This window comes from Carassius auratus, chromosome 20, assembly GCF_003368295.1.
Source record: "Carassius auratus strain Wakin chromosome 20, ASM336829v1, whole genome shotgun sequence".
Classification (NCBI taxonomy): Eukaryota; Metazoa; Chordata; class Actinopteri; order Cypriniformes; family Cyprinidae; genus Carassius; species Carassius auratus.
The window spans coordinates 16,641,631-16,662,228 of NC_039262.1; the positions used below are offsets into that span (position 1 = coordinate 16,641,631).

At 34.4% G+C, this 20,598-nt stretch overlaps 1 protein-coding gene across 2 annotated transcripts in view; it reads right to left on the reverse strand.

Moving 5' to 3' along the window:
* LOC113121057 (tensin-1-like) overlaps positions 1–20,598 on the reverse strand; it is a 40,614-nt gene that overhangs the window by 10,333 nt on the left and 9,683 nt on the right. For both annotated transcript variants that reach the window (XM_026291284.1, XM_026291285.1), the window contains 4 exons: positions 15,909–16,739; positions 9,338–9,441; positions 9,020–9,149; positions 7,734–7,814 (listed from right to left, as the gene is read on the reverse strand). In XM_026291284.1, the coding sequence (XP_026147069.1) occupies positions 7,734–7,814; positions 9,020–9,149; positions 9,338–9,441; positions 15,909–16,739 (1,146 nt within the window). The remainder of the gene's footprint in view (positions 1–7,733; positions 7,815–9,019; positions 9,150–9,337; positions 9,442–15,908; positions 16,740–20,598) is intronic.

Sequence of the window (20,598 nt, forward strand, 5' to 3'; positions counted from 1 at the left end):
TTCTGTAAACTGGCCATTCAGACAAAAAAATAAAATAAAATAAAAATAATAATAATATAATATATGCAAAAAAAATAAATAACAAAAAATGTAAAATAATAAGAAAATTTAATCTCAACACATTTTGTTAACTCATAAAACTATCTAAAAGAATAGCAGATCAATGAAAATTGTTTGTCCAATGTAAAATAAAAATAATAAAGAAATACGATGAAACTTCTTGGCCTTTGAGGCAAATGTGTCCCTCATGATGAAAGGGACTCACATGTTTGTAATTTTAAGTCGTATAACTCCAAGAGAGAAACAGGCTGCTGTTTTGAGTATTGCCAATTTAACCAACAGTTCCAAGTAACCATTCCTTCCATAATTATCAAAAAAAGCAATTAGCTCCACACCTTAATGGTGGATTTCCCATGAATGTTTTCCTTCAGAAGATATCAAACGTATGCCATAATATGATGGTAGCTTCTTCTTCAGCCATGACTTCACCCCTAACCACATCATGTGAGATGTTTTCAAGGAGATGTTGTTTTTGAAAATGTAATACATAAAATTATAAACACACAAACAACATCTGGATACAGACGAGTCTAAAGTGTTCTCAAAAATAGATCTTGTGACCCACCCAAAAAACCCTGAAACTCATTCCCAAGACACAGGAATCCCAAAACTGCTTCCCACAGATTCATCTGGTCTGCTTGTTCACGTGTTGTGATCTGGATGCAGGTGGTCAGCATGGGATGCTGGTTTGCTGGTGTCCCACCAGGCTCCTTAACTAGCTTAACCAGAAAGGCTTCCTTTTCCAATCAGTTTCTTCTGAAAGACCCATGCTGGTCCACCAGCCTCTCACTGCTCCTGAATAACACAACTTCACTGATCCACCAGCTAAACCAGCCTGAACTTGCACTGAAGTTCATTAAAATCAATAAATGGATTCAAATTAAGCAGAAAGGCATCCAAACATAGTTTGCTTGAAACCACCAGCATCAACAGATGTTAGGGTAACATAAGGATTGCAGCCAAGAGGTCAATGATCTGTTGAACTATTCTGGCCCTTCAAAGAGAAAAAAGATCTGGATGACCCTTCGAGACAGAAGAAAGAGGTCTGAGGGTCTAACAAGAAATTTATTACATGCCAAAAATGAAGAAGCACTGAAATGAAGACATCAAATGCTAAAGTTCTGTTTTGTAACTTAGACTTTATGTATCAAAACACAACAAAATATGAATGCAGATGCTTCTTGCTACACAATTTCTCAAAACTCATGTAGAAGGAACAAAATGTCACAAAACTACTTACAACTTCACATGCCTCTCACTGAAAGAAAGTGTCTAATTGGTTTATTATGCTGTATTATTTTTTTTATATATTTTCTTAAATGCTACTATTTTTATTTTAATTATTTAAAGGCAAAATATTTAATAGTAAATATATATTTGTAAAAAAAAAAAAAACTCAATAATAATTGCATTTCAGTTAAATAGTTATGCAATTTAACAAACTAATTTAAAAACCTTACCAGGGTTATCATCGTTGACTAAAACCATAGCAAAAGTTGTGGAAAAATGTAAAAGAAATGACATTTATTAGATGCCAAAAATGAATCAGCACTGAAATGAAGACATCAGAAAATTCACTAAAACTATAACAAAAGTTATATATTTAATAACTTATATTATATAATTATCATTATTGTCTTGTCTTTTACATTTTTCCACAATTTTAAATAACTTAAATAGTTATGCAATGTAACAAATTAATTTTAAAAAATGTACCAGGTTTATCATCATTAACTAAAACCATAAAAAAAAGTTTGTACTTTTTTATACTACTGTTTTAGTAATTTAGAATATTAACAACAACAAAAGTACTAATTTTCCTAATGTTCATAAACATTATTTTTATGAGATTGTAAAAAAAGATTGTAAACCAGACACTCGTACATGTGTCTACATATGTGTATCAAGACTGTTTAACATTAACTGCAGTCCTGCAGAAAATACAGTATAACCGTTATCAATATTTGCACATCATATCAACGTCCTACAGAGTTTGGCATTGGGCTGGCCAATGAAAGAGAAGGACGATAGAAGTGTGTGTAAGCGTGCTTGTGTGTTCAGACCAGGTCTTTCAGGATTAAATCTCCCGCATGCCAGCGAGACAAAGGACGACTTCAGTTTTACGGACTTAACAAACTCGCCATTCAAAGGAGGAATGCACGCGCACACATGCAGCGAGCCAAGTTGAAAAATGTCCAGCTGCTGTGATCAAAGCTGCAAAGTTGAGAAGCAGAGGGAATATGCAGAGGGGAAAATAAAAAGAGAGAATTCAGCACAGGAGAATTAAATACTTTCCAGTCAAAAGCATTACTCCAATGGTATGATACATGATTAAAATATGTCTGCAATAAGATTAAGCTCTAGTTTGAGTTATATATCTGACACATGGGCTTACTCTCAAATGTCAGCTTCATTCATAAATACACAACTTCTTTCCTGTATTAAAGACTCATCCACTAGACGTTCTACACAACCTATCCACTTATCCTTTTAGTGACAAAACACACAAACCATACATTCATTTGTGATTTAAAGAAAACAGAAATAAATGTGACAAGAATATTAACATACCAAGAACATGAAAGTGAACAATCTTATTTTGACAATAATATTCTTTGGGCATAAAATGAATATAATGTAACGTAACGTAACATAACATAACATAACATAACATAACATAACATAACATAACATAACATAACATAACATAACATAACATAACATTTAATGTAATGTAATGTAATGTAATGTAATGTAATGTAACGTAACGTAACGTATAATATAATATAATATAATATAATATAATATAATATAATATAATATAATATAATATAACATACATAACATAACATAACATAATATATAATATAATATAATATAATATAATATAATATAATATAACATAACATAACATAACATAACATAATATATAATATAATATAATAATATAATATAATATAATATAATATAATATAATATAATATAATATAATATAATATAAGCTTATTTTTGTAATTAATTATTTCGGCAAAAACACATATTTGTCATTAGATGTTTTTTTTAAAGTAATTTTTTATTGCCATTTTTACATTTAATTATTTAGAGGATTTTTAAAAATAAGTATTTAATATTAGGCACTGTGTTATCTGTCATTTTTTATGTTTATTCATTCATGTTGCTTTTAGTTCTCATTTATAACGGAAAAGACTCTAATTAAGTTTTGCTTACTAAGCCAACAGCAGCATTATCTATGCATGTAGAGCAGAAGTCACTTTCTTTTTTACACATTTATATTTTTTCCAATCGAAGCACTATTTACTAAATATGCTACAGTTTATTTAGTGTTTTGTTGATGTAATCAATGTTGCCCTTGTTCCTATTTTGAGTCCTACCCTGGCAAAAGAACAGTAATAAACACACCAAATAGCTCAAACTGAGCTGAGATTCATACTACGATTACGTAACACATTCTTTCGCCATCCACATTCATTTGGAAACAGGCCCAAACAAAACTGTCTTTTGTCCAGAGACAGAGGGTAGAACAGTGTCCACTGTCTCCACTCCACCTCCATCAGAGAGCTCACACATCCACTTACAACAAGAGCATCCATCTCTTTTGTTTTAGTACCTCCCATGGTTGCTTGATAAATCTGTCTGGCCAAGCCTAAATCACCGATCTGAGGTGACTTACGGGACAAATCAAGTGTAAATGAGCTTTAGAAAAGAGTGAATGCAAGATGTTTTCAACCAAACACCCCACTGGTGAAGTAGTATATGCTGAGTGTGTGAGAAAGCACACGACAAAATATAGGGAAGTTTAAGCACAAACACACAACTTCACTGATGTGTTTGTCTTTATCAGTGAAGTTTTGGCCATGCAAATGACTCATTCAGAGCTACAGACAAAGTGCCCAAGTCTAAAAGCCAGCTGAAACAGGAAACATTCACATGTAAACAAAGCAAAAGAGCCTACCACACACACACACACACACACATTTATATAAACGTCCTCTCCAAACCACAGACCCTGGCCTTTTTGCCATCTCAGCAAATCAACCATGCACAGTTTTTTTTTTTTTCTTACATATTCACTGTATTTTATGTCAAACCATTTTATATTCTTAATGTTTCAAATGCAATATAATTAAGTATTTTTAAATCATTTTCAAAGTTTTTTAATTGCTCGTTTTATTTTTTGTGATCATTTTTCTTCATGATTATTTTACTTTCTTTTATGTAAAGCACTTTGAATTACCATTGTGTACGAAATGTGCTATATAAATTAATTTGCCTTGCCGTATACTTGTGGATACACTACACTATAAAAAATATTTTTAATCAGTATTTATGTCTTGTTACTCATTACAAATCTAAACATCCTCAAAACAAGATAAAGTTCATTTTTAAAAGTAACATACACAATTATAGAATTAATTTCAATGAATGAAATAAATGTATAGAATTTATAATGTAATATAATACGTTTAGAAACTCACAATTGGGAGAAAAAAATAAAAATAAAAATAAACTATTGGTTATTTGTTTTGTACAACCCCAAATGCTGAGTTCATTGGGACATTTTTATTATTTTTACCCAGGTGCTGGGTATTGATGGTTTTTGTTATATTTATATTAAGCATAAATGTCATTAAATGTAATCAATGCTTAAAACAAGAGAAATTAATATGAAGGATACTTTCTCAAAAACAAGTCTGCATGTCATACCAAATTGTCCATTAGGTACAGAGGATGTTTACATGTTTTTACTGGAAAACAAGACTGATAAAAAGAAGAGAAGAGAAGAGAAGAGAAGAGAAGAGAAGAGAAGAGAAGAGAAGAGAAGAGAAGAGAAGAGAAGAGAAGAGAAGAGAAGAGAAGAGAAGAGAAGAGAAGAGAAAGTCTTGTCCATGGTAAGGGGGTGTTCACAGAGACTTCATGCTGACAAGAAGACAATTCAAGTCTGCCAGAGACGGCTAGAACAAATGGCTGATGTATTAGCATACAAACACACAGGCAAATGCTCACACACATGCAAAAACACAAGCACAACTCAAAACGTTGGGCCAAAATGACACCAAATCTTTCCCCACGTACCTAGAGAAGCAGTCATGCTGAAGTATTCCTCAACAGAGACTTTTCCACAGAAGATACTGTGGCCACTGCTGTGTTCTGACACTCCTGCACGCTTACTTTGTGTCCCAGTCTTTCACGGCCCCAGTCTGTAACATCTACTTTGCCGCTTATTCCACCTCACATTTTCTCTCCCTATCTCGCTCCCTCTACTGTGCTGTCTGCTTCCCAGCACAAATACTGACCACAGGCGGCACGTCACACAGTTGCTGTTCTGTCTAACACTGTACCCTTCCTCTCTCTCTCTATTCATTAGTGTCTAGGCTGAATGAAGTCATTGAGTTTTTGAGATTCTGTTAAACCCCAGATGGAAAACTACTTCATTATTCCAGCAGGACTGTGCCACTGGTTGACTGACTCCAGCTTTGAGGAGGGAAGGAGGGAGGGAAGGGGGAGGGCAGAAGGAAAAGGAAAAGGGAGGAAGGATGACTGCCCCCAACTGGCATGAGGCAGAAAGGCAGTGAAAGACCCCCATGGCCTCATTACCATCTGAGTTCATGAGTGCTCTCCTGCCTTTGATAGGCCATTCAAGCATTGTTCTCCGCAGACTCTCACAGTCTGTTTCACCACAGCACTGGGGTCAGGAGTGAGGATGGCCTTTTATGGACAACATAATGCTCTCCACCATGTGTTGCTACTCACAACATCTGCCTCTATGCAAAAACAGACATTTTCTTAAGCAGTATTTTGTTAGTTATCATTCTGGCCATCAAAACTTTTGAGACTCCAGAGAAAACCTGCTAACTAACTAACTAACTAACTAACTAACAGTCCCAGACTTTTATTTAAAGCTTGTTTAAAAAAAGTTCAAACGTTTTTTGTTTTTTTTTACAATACCATTCAAACATTAAGGGTCAATAAGATTTTAACAAGTATTCATTAAATTGATCAAAAGTCTCTAAGGATTTAAACACTGTTACAAAAAAAAATATATATAATAATATTTTCTAATCCATTACATTTACCGTAATTTTGATCAAATAAACGCAGCTTTTGAGAATAAAACACTTTTTTTTCAGAAACATTTAAAAAACTTACCAACCCCAATCTTTTTAACTGTAATGTATATAAAAATAAATAAATTAGTTGATAAATAAATAAATAAATGGATAAACTTATTAATGGACAACTAATTTAACTATGTTCAATTACAAAGAAAACGATATTCATCTAAAGATTGTTATCAAAATAATATTTTCATATCCCTGCTTAATCAGAATGTAACGGCCCTGAGATGACCTCAGCCACTGTATCACATATATTAAATTAAAGGGGCTGTGGTTTACCCTTCCTTCCCCCTCAGATGTCTGTGTAAATATTTGCATTTGTCTGTCAGTAAGTGCTTGGCTGTGAGACCTTTTATTTTCTCCTGTTTATTTAGACACTAAAACATAGATGGACTGATGTTACATAACCTTGCAAATCTTCTGACATCAGGAAATTAAAATATACAAGACATCCTTCCCTCCTCTGAGCCAAACTTGCTGGAGGCTGGATGTGTTAAATGTTGTATAATGAAACAAATCTTTTTCATTATCACTTTGTTTACTGTTTTCCATTTAAAATCATGTAATGCTGGAAACTGGAATATAAGACATTTAATGCCATTTTATTTAATGTTTTTTTATATCTATTGATTTATTTATTCTGTAAAAAGTAAATAAAAAAAAATAAAAAAGTAAAATATCTTTTGGATCTGTGAAGCATGCTGTATAATATAATGTGATTTAACATGGTCTTCCATGCTCTTCCAATCTATCATGTTTTCCTGTGCCGCCTCATAAAGATGTAATCAGGCAATAGTATTTCCCCATAAAAGTTACATAAATGACCAATGGAATTATTTGTTAGTGCAAAATAAATCTTTGTGTTTTTGCAAATGTGCTTATGTTTTTGACTATAATGATTTTGATATGAATTCAAATATGAATTTGACTACTAAATAAGGAAATCAAGAAATGACTGACAGAATAGCATTTGTAAAGTGACAAGACTGCAATACTAGCAGCTGCTAGCATTGACAAGGACTTGCGTGAGGTTGTTAAGAAATGCATATAAGTCTAGTTTAAATAAGTACAAAGATGTTTTATTTGCTTATAAAGTCTGGAGATAAATAGCTGGACAAGGGTGAAACTTTCAAATGCACTGCTTTGCAGCGCACCCTTTGGAAGGATATGTGTTCAGCTGTACGCATACAGTAAGAGTTTGTGTCAAATCTGAAGTGCACTTTGGGCTTAATTCTGAGCACAGCTATAGTTCCCAAAGCGCTGACTGGCCAGGTTACAGGAAGTATGCACCCTGACCCAGAGGGCCACATCCTGTAGCAGAGTTATTTTGAGCAGCACAGAATTTGTGACAGCAGCAAGTCACATTTGTGTGAGATACAGCTGGAAACTTTCCTGACTAAATCAACCTAAGACACACACAAATTGATATCTACACATATTATAGTCCTCTTATGTAGATATAAACATGATTTTGCTACTGTATATACAGTATGAAAAAGTAGCATAAGGATGTAGCCACTGTGGGCAGTTGATTACCTTGCCATATTGGAGAGCCCATGTAGTGTCTACTGGCTTGAGAACCTGATCTTGAAGGGATGGTGTTATGTCCACTCTTCACTATGAGGAGAAAGAGACAATAGAATACATTAAGCAGTGGTGTGCCACAGGGTTCTATTCTTGGACCATTTTTGTTTCCATTGTATATATGTCCAGTAGATTAAATTTCTCATAAATGCTAAACTTTTAACATTTATGTGATAATGATACAAAACCATTGTATATATTGCACACACACACACACACACACACACACACACACACACACACACATATATATATTGGTCTTAATTTTTTTGTTTACTAGTACATTGCTTAGGCAAAGTTACAGCCTCGCTGTCCAGTACATCTGCATCTTATCACTAATAAGTCAGAGTGTGTTGTTTGCTGTTTTGCCAGGCTTCTGACCCATACAAAGAAGAGCAATAGTATTCCTCCAGTTTTAATGTCTTCACATTGGTTTCCATTTCATTTTAGGATTAATTTTAAGATCAAACAATTATTGGGCCATTTCTGTTTTCTACCTCCCAATCCCAACTATGTTATTATTATCAAATTGTTTTTTTTTTTTTCTGACAGTGAATGTGTTTGATTTGCGTATAAAGACATTTTAAAATTATACATTACCAGGTTTTAATGTGTGTATGTGTATGTAAATGTTCATACTGTTTAGATCATCTACTGAAAAGTACTTTGGGCAATGCATGTTTTTTTGTAAATGTGCTATATACAGTGGTTACCAAAATTATAAGAACACTAATATTTTCACAAGCTAAAAATGGTTTTTAAGTTAAGTTTTAAGTTTCTATTTTATGCTGTAGTTTGTCAGTAGGAAATATTGGTTTACAGTTCCAAACATTAATTTTGTCATTAACTGTAAAAACCCAGTGAGATTTTTACATCTTGGTGACTTTGCCACAGTTCTTCTGGACTGAGTCTGTCTCAGTTTGTTCTGTTTTATTCATGTTATTCCAGACAGACTGGATGATGATGAGATCAGATCTCTGTGTAAAGCACTGGCAGTTGTCAAACTTCTTTCTTGTGCAAACAAAAATCTCACTGGATTATTACAATTAATGGCTAAATGAATGTTTGGAAATGTAAACTGATATTTCCTACCGACACACAATAGCAAAGTATAGAAAAAACTCCAACAATGTTTTTAAGCTGGTGAAAATATTAGTGTTCTAATAATTTTGGCCACCACTGTATTTTCAAAAAAATGATCAGACAAGGGCACTATAATAGTACAGTGTCGGTCTTACCATATGGAGTGGGGGGTGTCACAGGAAATGCCGGTGTGGGCGGAACTTGATGTAGACCCACCCACAGTGGACTGTCAACCTCTTTAGGAAGGTCACCAAAGTCAACAGCATCAGTGTGATATAGACCTCGCTGAAACAGACAAAAAAATAAGAGGCATTGTTGTAGCAATGTTCCAAGTTCAAATTCAACTTTTTGTTGACACTGCGCAACAATTTGCACAGGGTTGGTAAGAAATTTTATTTCACTAGTCTCCAGTTAAATATTTAATGTTTAAGTTTTGACGCTATGCAGTTATGAGGCTATTTGTGAATTTGTACCGATGGCATTCCAAAGACGATTCTCTGGTTATTCTGCATTCGGTCGCCATCCACCTTTTGCACAGAGTATTCAGAGACATCACTGAGCTGTTTCTGCCTCCAACCTGTACAGACAGAGACACTGAATTCACTTTTCATATTCAATGCATGGCAGATCACATTTAATTGTGACTGGTCAATCAGATTTGAAATAGGAGGATCTCACTCTTATTTATAATTTTCTAACAACATCAAATAAACAGCAGGAACTAAAATAGCATGCTCTCAAACAACACTTGTTTAGATGAGATCTATGAGGAGTTTTTGACCTTGCATAAAAAAAAGCCATTGACTTCAGGGCTGCATTAGATTACATTCCACAAAAACATTAAAATAAAAAAATAAAAATAATAATAGTAGTAGTAAAACAAAAATAATGAATATTACAAAAAAATAATGTAATACATTTTCTAAAATTGTATAAATATTTTTTTTTTCATAAATTAAATAAATGCACGTGATGCAAAACTGAATTCCCATCAGCCTTTACTCCAGTATGTCACATGATCCTTACAAAATCATTATAATATGCTGATTTATTAATAGGATTATCAATGTTATGTGTGTGTATATATATATATATATATATATATATATATATATATATATATATATATATAACATTTATTTATTTAGGAACCTGCAATACTTTTTTTCAGGATTCGTTGATGAATAAAAAGAACAGCATTTATTCATCTTAATTTATAGCATCCTTTCTAATATGCTATCACTTCTTATCAATTTAAAAGATCATTGCTGAATAAAAGCTTTTAAAGGTAATGTATATTGTTAGAAAATATTTCTATTTTAAATAAATGCTCCTGAAATAAATAATCCTGAAAAAAGGGTTCCGAATGAATTGGTTTAAGATACAAGAAAACTCTAGAAAGATCATTTTAAACCTTAATCAGCTATAAAAACATCTAACTCTCTATAAAAAGAATCACATGATCAATGACACAAATTTTCTTAATTTTGTATTTCTGTTTTATTTATTTATTTGATTATTTCTGAGTTTAAATAATAATAAATCTTTCTTATATATAAAAACATGGTAATAATTAATTACAAATGGGCAACAGTACAAACTCTGTTAATTATCACTGAATAGACAAACAAAATCCTTGAGACTCAACGATGGGGAAAGGCAACATGTTTTGTCAGTAGATGTTCGCTTCAAAGGCATTCCTCAGCCCTTACACCATGTGTATTCAAACACACACCCTGCAGGGCATATATCTGGTGACATACTACAGTAATAATAACACGCTGCATAGATTTCTGTTCAGCGGGATGAACTCTCCGCTCTACTCAAAGACCCTTCATTCCAGGTGTCAGAGTTGCTCTGACATGGGCTGATCCAGTAAGAAAGGACCTTGGGATCTTATAACAGAATAGAAAGGGGACACATGCAAGGCAGGGGACACACTTCAAAAGCAACAAGACCTGCTCAGTATGCCGAGGTCAAAGGAGACAGAGTATTGAGTTCATGCAGACTGCATCACAGATGTGTTTGGTAAAAGCAGCAGTCAATATAACATTATGAGGAGTAACTAAATGGTTGGCAAGGGCATTGTTATTACACTGCTAGAAATATGATTATGTCAAAATTTAAACTTAAAGGCTGCTTAGAGGTCACATTTACACTATGTCAGCCATAGGCAGAGTGTGGGGGGTTAGCATTGGCCCCAATAAAAAATATAAATTAAAGAATTCACATTTCTCATTTTATTTGTATTATTTTGTTATTATAGAGGTTAAAATGAGTATGTTTTGGGCTATATGAATTATTTAAGCCCCGTATCCTCTCAAGTCGCTTGAGAGGACATGAGAGGACTCGCTTTTCATATTTTCCTGCTTTAGCAAGTTAACAAATTGAATTGGACAGGCAATTCAGTTTAAGCATGTATGCGATCCTTAAGATTCACCCTCGGCTTGTGACAGCTGAAATGGAACTTATGAAATTTGCATCGCCGATTACTCTGGAGAAACTTAAAGATGAAGTAGGCCATGGAAGGACAAATATCCAAACTTTTTCAGACTACTGCAGTTTGCCCCCATGCTGCCCATTGGTTCGGATTAGGGGTGTGTGATATGATGGTCTTTTGATTGTCATGATATAAAGGTCTCCACGATCAGCATTTGAAGAAATATTGTATCATCCTACAGTGCATTCTTTCAGATGCAGTTCTGGATCCTCCATCTCAAAATAGTGTATGTCAAATTTGGCCAGGATGACAATATGTCGTCTTTTTCCTGGTACCCTTTGGGCCTTAAAAAATGCATCGCCATTAGTGTGTGTTTTTGTATTAAAGCCATTCAAGGACTGTATCCAGTCCTGTCCACTTCTGCAAACATTCTAATATTGCATATAATTTTCGTGCATCAGTGGGTCGCTATCAATATGCGGAGAATATAACCTCTTTCCAATGAGAGGTTGCAGAGAATGACATGTGAATTTGCATTTTTATTCAGCCCATCTGCTGTTTGGTATGTATGTAGCCTGATTTCACAAAGCTGAAGTCAAACCACTCTGTTTTCGCTTCAGGTTCTAAAATTATACAGTCTAATTTAAATGAATTAACTAACCATATTCTTCCTACTCATATTTTCATTATTTCTTGTCTTTTGCTTAACCTGTTAAATGTCACCCCGTCCCGTATACAGGATGCCTACGTTGACTATACTATATTACAATCAAATCTAATCTAATGTTGACAAACAATATATCGTTGGAAAGGTCTAAGACTCCCAAATATATATTTTACCAATATTTTTTGTTAAAAATTATGTAGGAAAAGTAATAGATGAATTTATGACAAGAGTGCACCCTCAGAAATCTACATTACAAAAGGAGCTTTGACCTTTGTTTAAAAAATAAGACTTCCTCATTGCCTTTTTCTCTATCACTTTTTAGAAATCATCAGAAGTTATATATCACTTGAAAACATAAAATCTCAAAATTCATCCTTCAAAACCCATTTTAAAATCAGACATTGCATTACCATGTAAATGGTACATCAAAATCATGTTACAAAATGTTTTCAGTCATGAATTATACAAATTTAGGTTTTTATCATGCACATTCAAGTCTATCTTCAAAAACGTTAGTGACAGTTATCAGGTTAAATAAAATACATAAAAAATCTGTATTGGATTATGCCATGAATAGTTAAGATCAGTGTATCCCAAAATGTATGAATATCTGAAATAAAGACTTAAATGTTAGTTTTGTAGCTGCCTTTGGATGATAAAATTCTCTCATTTAAAAAACTAGTTGAGTTAATGTCAGGTTTTTTTTTTTTTTTTTTTTTTTTTTGGAGCTGTCTTATCTACATTATTTGCATGTGCTTTAGAGCCGTTAAAACATTTCATTCATGCGATGGTTTGATGTGTGGTTTTTCTCAGGGGGTACCACCTGTCAAATAGCTCCTGATTACTGGACTAAGCTAGCTTTTGCGCTAATATTGTAAAAAAAACACAAGGTTTATATAGACTACAATGTTTCCCCAGGGTCTACTTTTTCCTGGACTCCTTTTTAATGGTTAAATTAAATTTTATTAATCAAAAATCATTTCTAATTAATTAAAATCATGCAACTTAAACAGTTTTTACATCAATTAAAAGTTAAACAAAAATGACACGTTTAGGGCCCAAAAATGTTTTATTGTTTCCAAATTCTGTGTTTTAGCATGTCTATTCATTTTAAAGCATACAAACTAGTTTAATTTATCCTTACAATAGCCTTATGTGTTAAATTTGTTAAGGCATAAAACATAAAAACTAAAAATAATAATATATATATTTATTTTGGAAAATAAAGGTTTAATATAATTTATTATTAATTTAATATTACAATTAAAACATCCAAAAAATATTGTGTGATTATTCAAGTTAAACCAAACTTTTATCTTGACGGGTAGCTGTGAATACCTTTACATTTGTGTGTATATGATATGAGGATAATTTTACTCAAATTAAATCAAATGCTCATGAAGTGACTCTCAGATCAGTTCCGGAGATGTTGTTCAAGTATTTATGTCCTCATTAGTGAGACGATGGATTTTTTTGTATATCAAATATATATTATATAAATCCATGAAATGTAGAACATTTAAAAAATGGTTTTATTTATAATTATAAAAAAATATATATAAAAATATAAATAAATAAACAAACAATCATGAAAGCATAAAAGTAAAACTCCTATACTAGACCTGGATGTTTACATATTCAAGCACAGTCACACTTACACACACTTACTCACTTTCTCACTTTCTCTCTCTCTCTCTCTCTCTCTCTCACACACACACACACACACACACACACACACACACAAAAACACACAAACACACACAAATGAAAGGCAGAATTTTTTTTTTTTTTAGCAAACCTGTCAGGAGCTGCACATAAGGGACCATTGTATGTTACTTGTGTGCATTTATTAACATAAATTAGGCCCTTGCGAACAGACACCACAAACATTAATTTTGCTCAGACATTAACCAATGGACAAGACAAAACTGCAACTAAAAGCACCAAACATTCCACATGTATTTGAAATGTGATAAATATGTATCTATACACACACACTGTGCCATTCTAAGATTTGGGTTCAGTAAGATTTGGTGATGATGTTTAATGTTTGCTTAAAATAGAAATCTTTGCGAGAGTATACATGTCTTTAACGTTAATGCACAAATTCAGATGTTTTGATGAAACTTTGAATTTAATGCTTTAAAAAAAGTGTTTGACCCCCAACTTTTGAACTGTATAATATATAAAATGTATAAATTGTTTGCCTTGTGAGATCTATTTATAGTTATATTTTATATACATTTTATTTTACAGTCATGATAATGAAATTATGAGCATATCTCTAAATTCAAATATATATTCAAAGTATTTGATATAAATTCACAGCATCCTGTGCATTGTATGTTCAGAAAAACAAATATAGTCTACAGAATATAAGTTATAAAATCAAAAAGGTAAACAAATATTGCCACTAAATGTACTACAAAGGTTAATTTGCAGGGCATGTGTAGAAATTCTGTATGTATCAAGTTTGTGAACTATGTACATGATGACATAACTATGATGACACTCAACTCTACCTCTCATTCCATCCTGATGATCCGAAGGTAGCTATTCGCATCTCAGCTTGTCTAACTGACATTTCTTCCTGGATGATGGACCATCACCTTCAACTCAACCTTGTCAAGACAGAACTGCTTGTGATTCCAGCAAACCCATCGTTTCATCACAATTTCACCATCAAGTTAGGCACATCAACCATAACTCCTTCAAAAACAGCAAGAAGCCTTGGAGTTATGATTGATGATCAGCTAACTTTCTCAGACCACATTGCTACATCTGTCCGGTTCTGCAGATTTGCTTTATTCAACATCAAGAAGATCAAGCCCTTTCTTTCCGAACATGCTGCACAACTCCTTGTTTAAGCTCTTGTTCTGTCTAGGCTGGACAATTGCAATGCCCTCTTGGCAGGTCTTCCAGCCAGTTCTATCAAACCTTTACAATTAATTCAGAACGCGGCAGCAAGATTAATTTTTAATGAGCCAAAAAGAATACACGTCACACCTATGTTTATCATTTTGCACTGGCTTCCAATAGCTGCTCGCATAAAATTCAAGGCATTGATGTTTGCATACAAAACTACCACTGGCTCTGCACCCATTTACCTAAATTCGTTACTTCAGACTTATGTGCCCTCTAGAAACTTGCGTTCTGCAAGTGAACGTCGCTTGATTGTGCCATCTCAAAGAAGCACAAAGTCACTTTTATGGACTTTATTAAATAAATTAAATGTTCCCTCCTGGTGGAATGAACTCCCCAACTCAATCCGAGCAGCTGAGTCCTTAGCCATCTTCAAGAATCAGCTTAAAACACATCTCTTCCATCTTTATTTGACCCTCTAACTTTAACACTCACTATTCTAATTCTATTCTCTAAAAAATCTAACTACCTTTCTAATCTTTTTGTATTCTATTTTCTTTTCATTTATTTTGCAATTGTATATGTATGTGTGTGTGTATGTGTAAAGACCTCTAACTAGCTTGCTCTATTCTTTTATTTTTTTATTCTATCTGTTTTCTTTTTATTTATTATATTATTTAAAATCCCATGCTACGTGTACTGTGTTAACCTAACTGAGACTTGTTATAGCACTTATATATCATTGCTCTTTTTGTTGTTTTTGATTGCTTCCACTGTCTTCATCTGTAAGTCGCTTTGGATAAAAGCGTCTGCTAAATGAATAAATGTAAAATGTAAATGTAATGTACGCTGACAATACAATGGTACTGTGATGGTCTCGGATAGTAATACCAAGGTACTTTCAATATTCAGTATGTTACACAATGCTTGCTATATTCATATACTGTGCCATTTATATGACACACCAGGGTATTTTAAAGAATATCACAGTATTTTGTGCAAAAACATAACTAGAAGTATTTGGTGGATTGCTGGCCAGTTGGAATCAATACAATGTATCAGGATTTGCTCTTACCTGACTGAAGGGATTTGGCCCTTCCAACAGAATGCGTAATTCCATTGGTCTGAAGGGAGGCCGAGCGGGTCATGTGACTCTTTGCCTGTGTGGGGACTGGTTCAAAGTCAGGGTCAAGGTCCAGGATCAGCTGATTGAGCTGTTCGATTGACTGATCAACATCCAAAGCCAGTGTTGCAAACTCATCATCCTTGTCTGGCTCAGACTGCGTCTCCGGAAAGCCACTGTCTGGTAATGAAGGTTTGCTTGCACTTTTTTGGAGCTCCATCTCCTCTCTGTGTTCCAGTCTGTCTGATGGAGTGTGCATGAAAGACGTGGACTGTTGCTGCTTTACCCATATATGTGTCTGATATCCAGAAGGAACTGAAGTGTGTGAGAGTGTGTGAGAGGAATTCACGTCTCTAAATATAGCAGGAAGAGCTTCACTTTGACGATCATATGATTGGACAGAGTTCTGACAATCACCTAAAGACAAGCCAGACATTTTCTTTGAAGAAAGTGTGTCTTTATAGTCTAAAACAGCAGCATTCGGAGCGATGATGTCTTCATCATCATCTATAATATCTGTCTCTCGTTCTAGGAACATTGTTTTACCATTTAAATGACTGGAATGATCAAAAGGAGCTTGATTGGCTTTAGGGTCACATCTTGTGAGGCCTAGAGAAGCTTGTTCCTCCTCCATTCTGAGCACAGGGATCACTCTGGGGAGCTGTGGATGCTCCTCGGAGCCGTAGCTGATTGGAAGCCCAGAGGTTTGTCCTCCAGTCCACTGGGAGGAGCTGGAGAGTCCAGAGTCACTGCTCACAGAGCGTGCACCTTCTTTTTGCTTGGCTGTGGAAGAAAGAACGAAAAGTTAGTTCAATCACTAGAGAATTAGTTGACCTCTACAATTTGGAACTCATTTAGGGATTATGGTGCATTCAGGTGCTTCTCAAAAGTTCATATTTATGAGTTAAGAAGATGGAATTATTATGTCAGGTGTGTTAGAATCACTTTGAAAGGAGCAAAATAAAGCTAGAATATATAGCAAAGTTGTTGTTGTTACTAAATTTGTGAAGTTGCTGTAAACTAAATGGTTATATATGTATCAGAAATGTTCAAAACCATCAGAATTGTGTTTTATTTTATTTTAAATAATAATTTAATACATTTCAGCAAAATTTAACATCAAAAAGATCCTGAATTTACGGTATCCACCATGTTTTCTCTTACTGGCATCCCTCTAACTTTTATTGTTTTAATGACATTGCGGTGGCATTTACCAGTTTACATAGATACAACCTTTTCAAATATATCTTTGTCTAGCCTATATCATTTATACTGACACCTGTTGGTGTGGATGAAGCATCATACAAAGGCAAAGTGCAGATTTTAGAGATTTTCCCAGTTGTTATTTGGCATCCATGAACTCTGATATGTGAAAGTAATTCATTTCAAACAAGTTTGTTAAAATTACTACTCATTTTATTTATGTATAACTATTTTAAAGTATCAAAAGTTACCATAGTGACAAATAGGTGTTGAAAACAAAGTCACACCTGTATCCCCTTATCTTCACCCACTCCTCCTACATACATTCAATCGTGTGTGTCATAGTCTGGGGTCCAGCGGAAATATTAACACGTCTATAAAGAGTTGCAGACACCTTAGTCATTACACAAATAAACAGGAACACAAACCTAAATATGTCTTTGTGTGGTCGTTGTGTGTGTTATAGTGAAGACGCATCAAGTCAGCCGACAGCAGCTGAACACAGATCGCAGCAGATAGTGTCATGTGTCATGACACACTCAGAGGCTCACAGCAATGATCCTTACTGATAACACATATCTACTGTATAACATGAAGCCAGAAGGCAGCATCACACATGCAGGCTTGTACAAACACACGCAAACACTGATATTTAACATCACACCACACTCTATGTGTTATGGTTATGATCTGTTTTGGTTTAATATATGGAGGATGTGTTTTTATAGGTAAAACCCCAAAAATGAGTAGGCAATTTTAGTTTTAGCAATGGTTTTGAGTTTTCTCAATGAATACTGAAATAAAGGTTTTGCTGTAAATAAAGGTTTTGGTTAACACATTCTCAAGATATTCTCACATAAAGATCTTACATCTCATTGTGTTAATCATGCTCTTACAAACTATTCTAACTCAAACTTTTAGGAAAAATACTTTTAAACAAACATTGAAAGAGTTGTTGGAAACTTAATGGTGGTGGCACTGAAATCATGTGACCATGGAGTAGTTCTAGCCTATGTTTAGCTTTTACCTTCTGGTATTTAGGCTTCAAAATTCATTCAAGTTGTGTTTATTTGTGAAGACTGACATGATGAACAAAACATCTATAAATCGTAAACTTAATTTTTTTTAAATAATCACAAATTCTATTGGGCTATTGCCAAGAAAACCAGGGTGAAGACACTATAGACACTATAGATATATGTTATGTACAAATTCTGTATGTACTAACATAAATTTGATACAACTATGTACATACATGCTTTTAATATATATATAAAAAAACCTTATGTAATTACATCTGTGATTAATTTCTGTAACTACATTGTTTACCCTAGCCCTTAAACCACCCTTAGCACGAACCAAACCACAAAACTGCTAACCGTGTCACCTCAATAGTGACAAATTTGTTATGCAATACAATATGAACACATTAAGTACATTGAATTTATATTTTTTTTTATGCAAGCATGCACCAAATATAAACTTGGATTGATCACAATGACAAAACTGGTTAAAGTCAACTGGTGAAAAACACAGACCTTTTTAACTAAACCCGTAAAGCTTCCCTAGCCTCTAGAGACTGAAATCCAAATACCAGGCATGCATGATAAAACGCCACAGCTGGCAGCTCTCTCACACACTCACACAGGCATATAAACACACACCCAACAACTGAGATTCATTAGTCATCATACTATCAAACAAACTTTATCATAATCTAAAATAAATGTTCAATAGACCACTTGGAATCAAAACCAAATACGTTAATGTATCATCCAGAACTGCGAAAAATTACAACAAACTTGACTTTGACTTTGCACCTAACAAAAAGTCCACATTAAAAATTATTAAAATGACAACATACTATTATTTCTTCAAATTCTGCCCAGAAATGTTTTAGCCAAGCGCCTTGAGACTGCATAAAACATCAACACATGCATAAAACAACACAAACCTAATGCTTTCCAGAAACATCCTCTCGAATCAGACCCCAAAGGTATCCGAGAAGACTTTGACAATGGAAACTATGACGAAGAGTAAAAAGGCATCTGACATATTTACAAGTGAGAAACAGTGCCTCTACCATACACAAAAAGGAAAAGAAAAAACAAACAACATTTCTTGAAGGAATAAAGAAAGAGGCAAGCGGTCCTGACCGTGTTCATCCTGCAGGCGTCTGTGCACATTTCGTCTTGCTCTCTCTTTCTCTCCTCCTCTCCCTGTGCAGTTTTAAACAGACAGGCAGCTTGCATTCTTTCCCATAAGGTGATAACAGCTCCCCTGGGTCTCTTTTTCTTTCCTCTTCTTCTTTTTCTTTCTCTCAGTCAATCTCTTTCCTCCCTTTCCCCTGTTTTCCCTCCTCCTTTTCCTCTTGCAGTACTGCTCGCTCTACCTCTCACTATCTCTCTCTCTCTCTCTCTCTCTCTCCACCTCCACACAGGTAACCCCTTTCAGGTGCCCCTCCTGGGTGTACGGGAAAATCCTGGCTTGGGAAGCATTATTCCACTCAAGCCAGCCAATGCTCCTCGGAATACAGCTGTACACACACACACACACACACACACACACATATGCTTGTTGTAGAGCGCGAACGGACGCTCGGAGGACCTTGAACTCTCCAAATATGGAGCAAGGAATGTAAACACAAAGGCGGAGTTATGTGTGGGTGGAGGGACGGAGCGCAAAAGAGACAAAGTGAAAGATAAGGAAGGTATTGGTATTGTAAAGAACAAGAGTAGCAGGTAAAAAGAAACTCACAATGATGAAAGAGATGGAAAGAAAGCCAAAGCAAGATAACGAAAGAGAGAGGGGAAAAAAACATGCAACTTTTAGTCATTTGGCAGCAGAATTCCTTCAGACTGTTTGTCGCTATGAATGGCAATAATTACAGACATAAAGTGTGTGTTTTTGAACATGTGTAATTCTATATTTGAGTTTATGCATTGTAAATTGTAAAGGCTGTTTGTGCTCCAACCATGAGGTATCTCTAAATTACATGGCTGCTTGAGATGGAATCACACAACCAGATGTGCATCAAGCCTCAGTCCCATATGACACACACACGCACACACGCATTAAACTGTTGGGATTGATTTTTTGCAGTTGTGCACAGAAACTCCCAACCTTTAAATATCCGGCCCTGGAATTTCCGAGTCTTGTGCATTGCCCTAGCCTAGACTATGTGCAGAAGTGAATAGTAAACATAACAAGTGTAACTTATTTGTTCCCTGATCACTGAACTTTAACTGGACAAGGAGCATAAAGTTCAATTTTGTGGAGTTAAACACTCACTAAGTTCCACTCTTTAAAGAAATTTGGGGTAAGATGGGGTAAGATGTGCCCAGCGGGTAAGTTGAGCCACACTGAATTTTCGGTATCACAATTGCCTACAGTTGAAAATTTTGAGGTTAGTAAGAGGTTCTTTTAAGAAGGAATGATA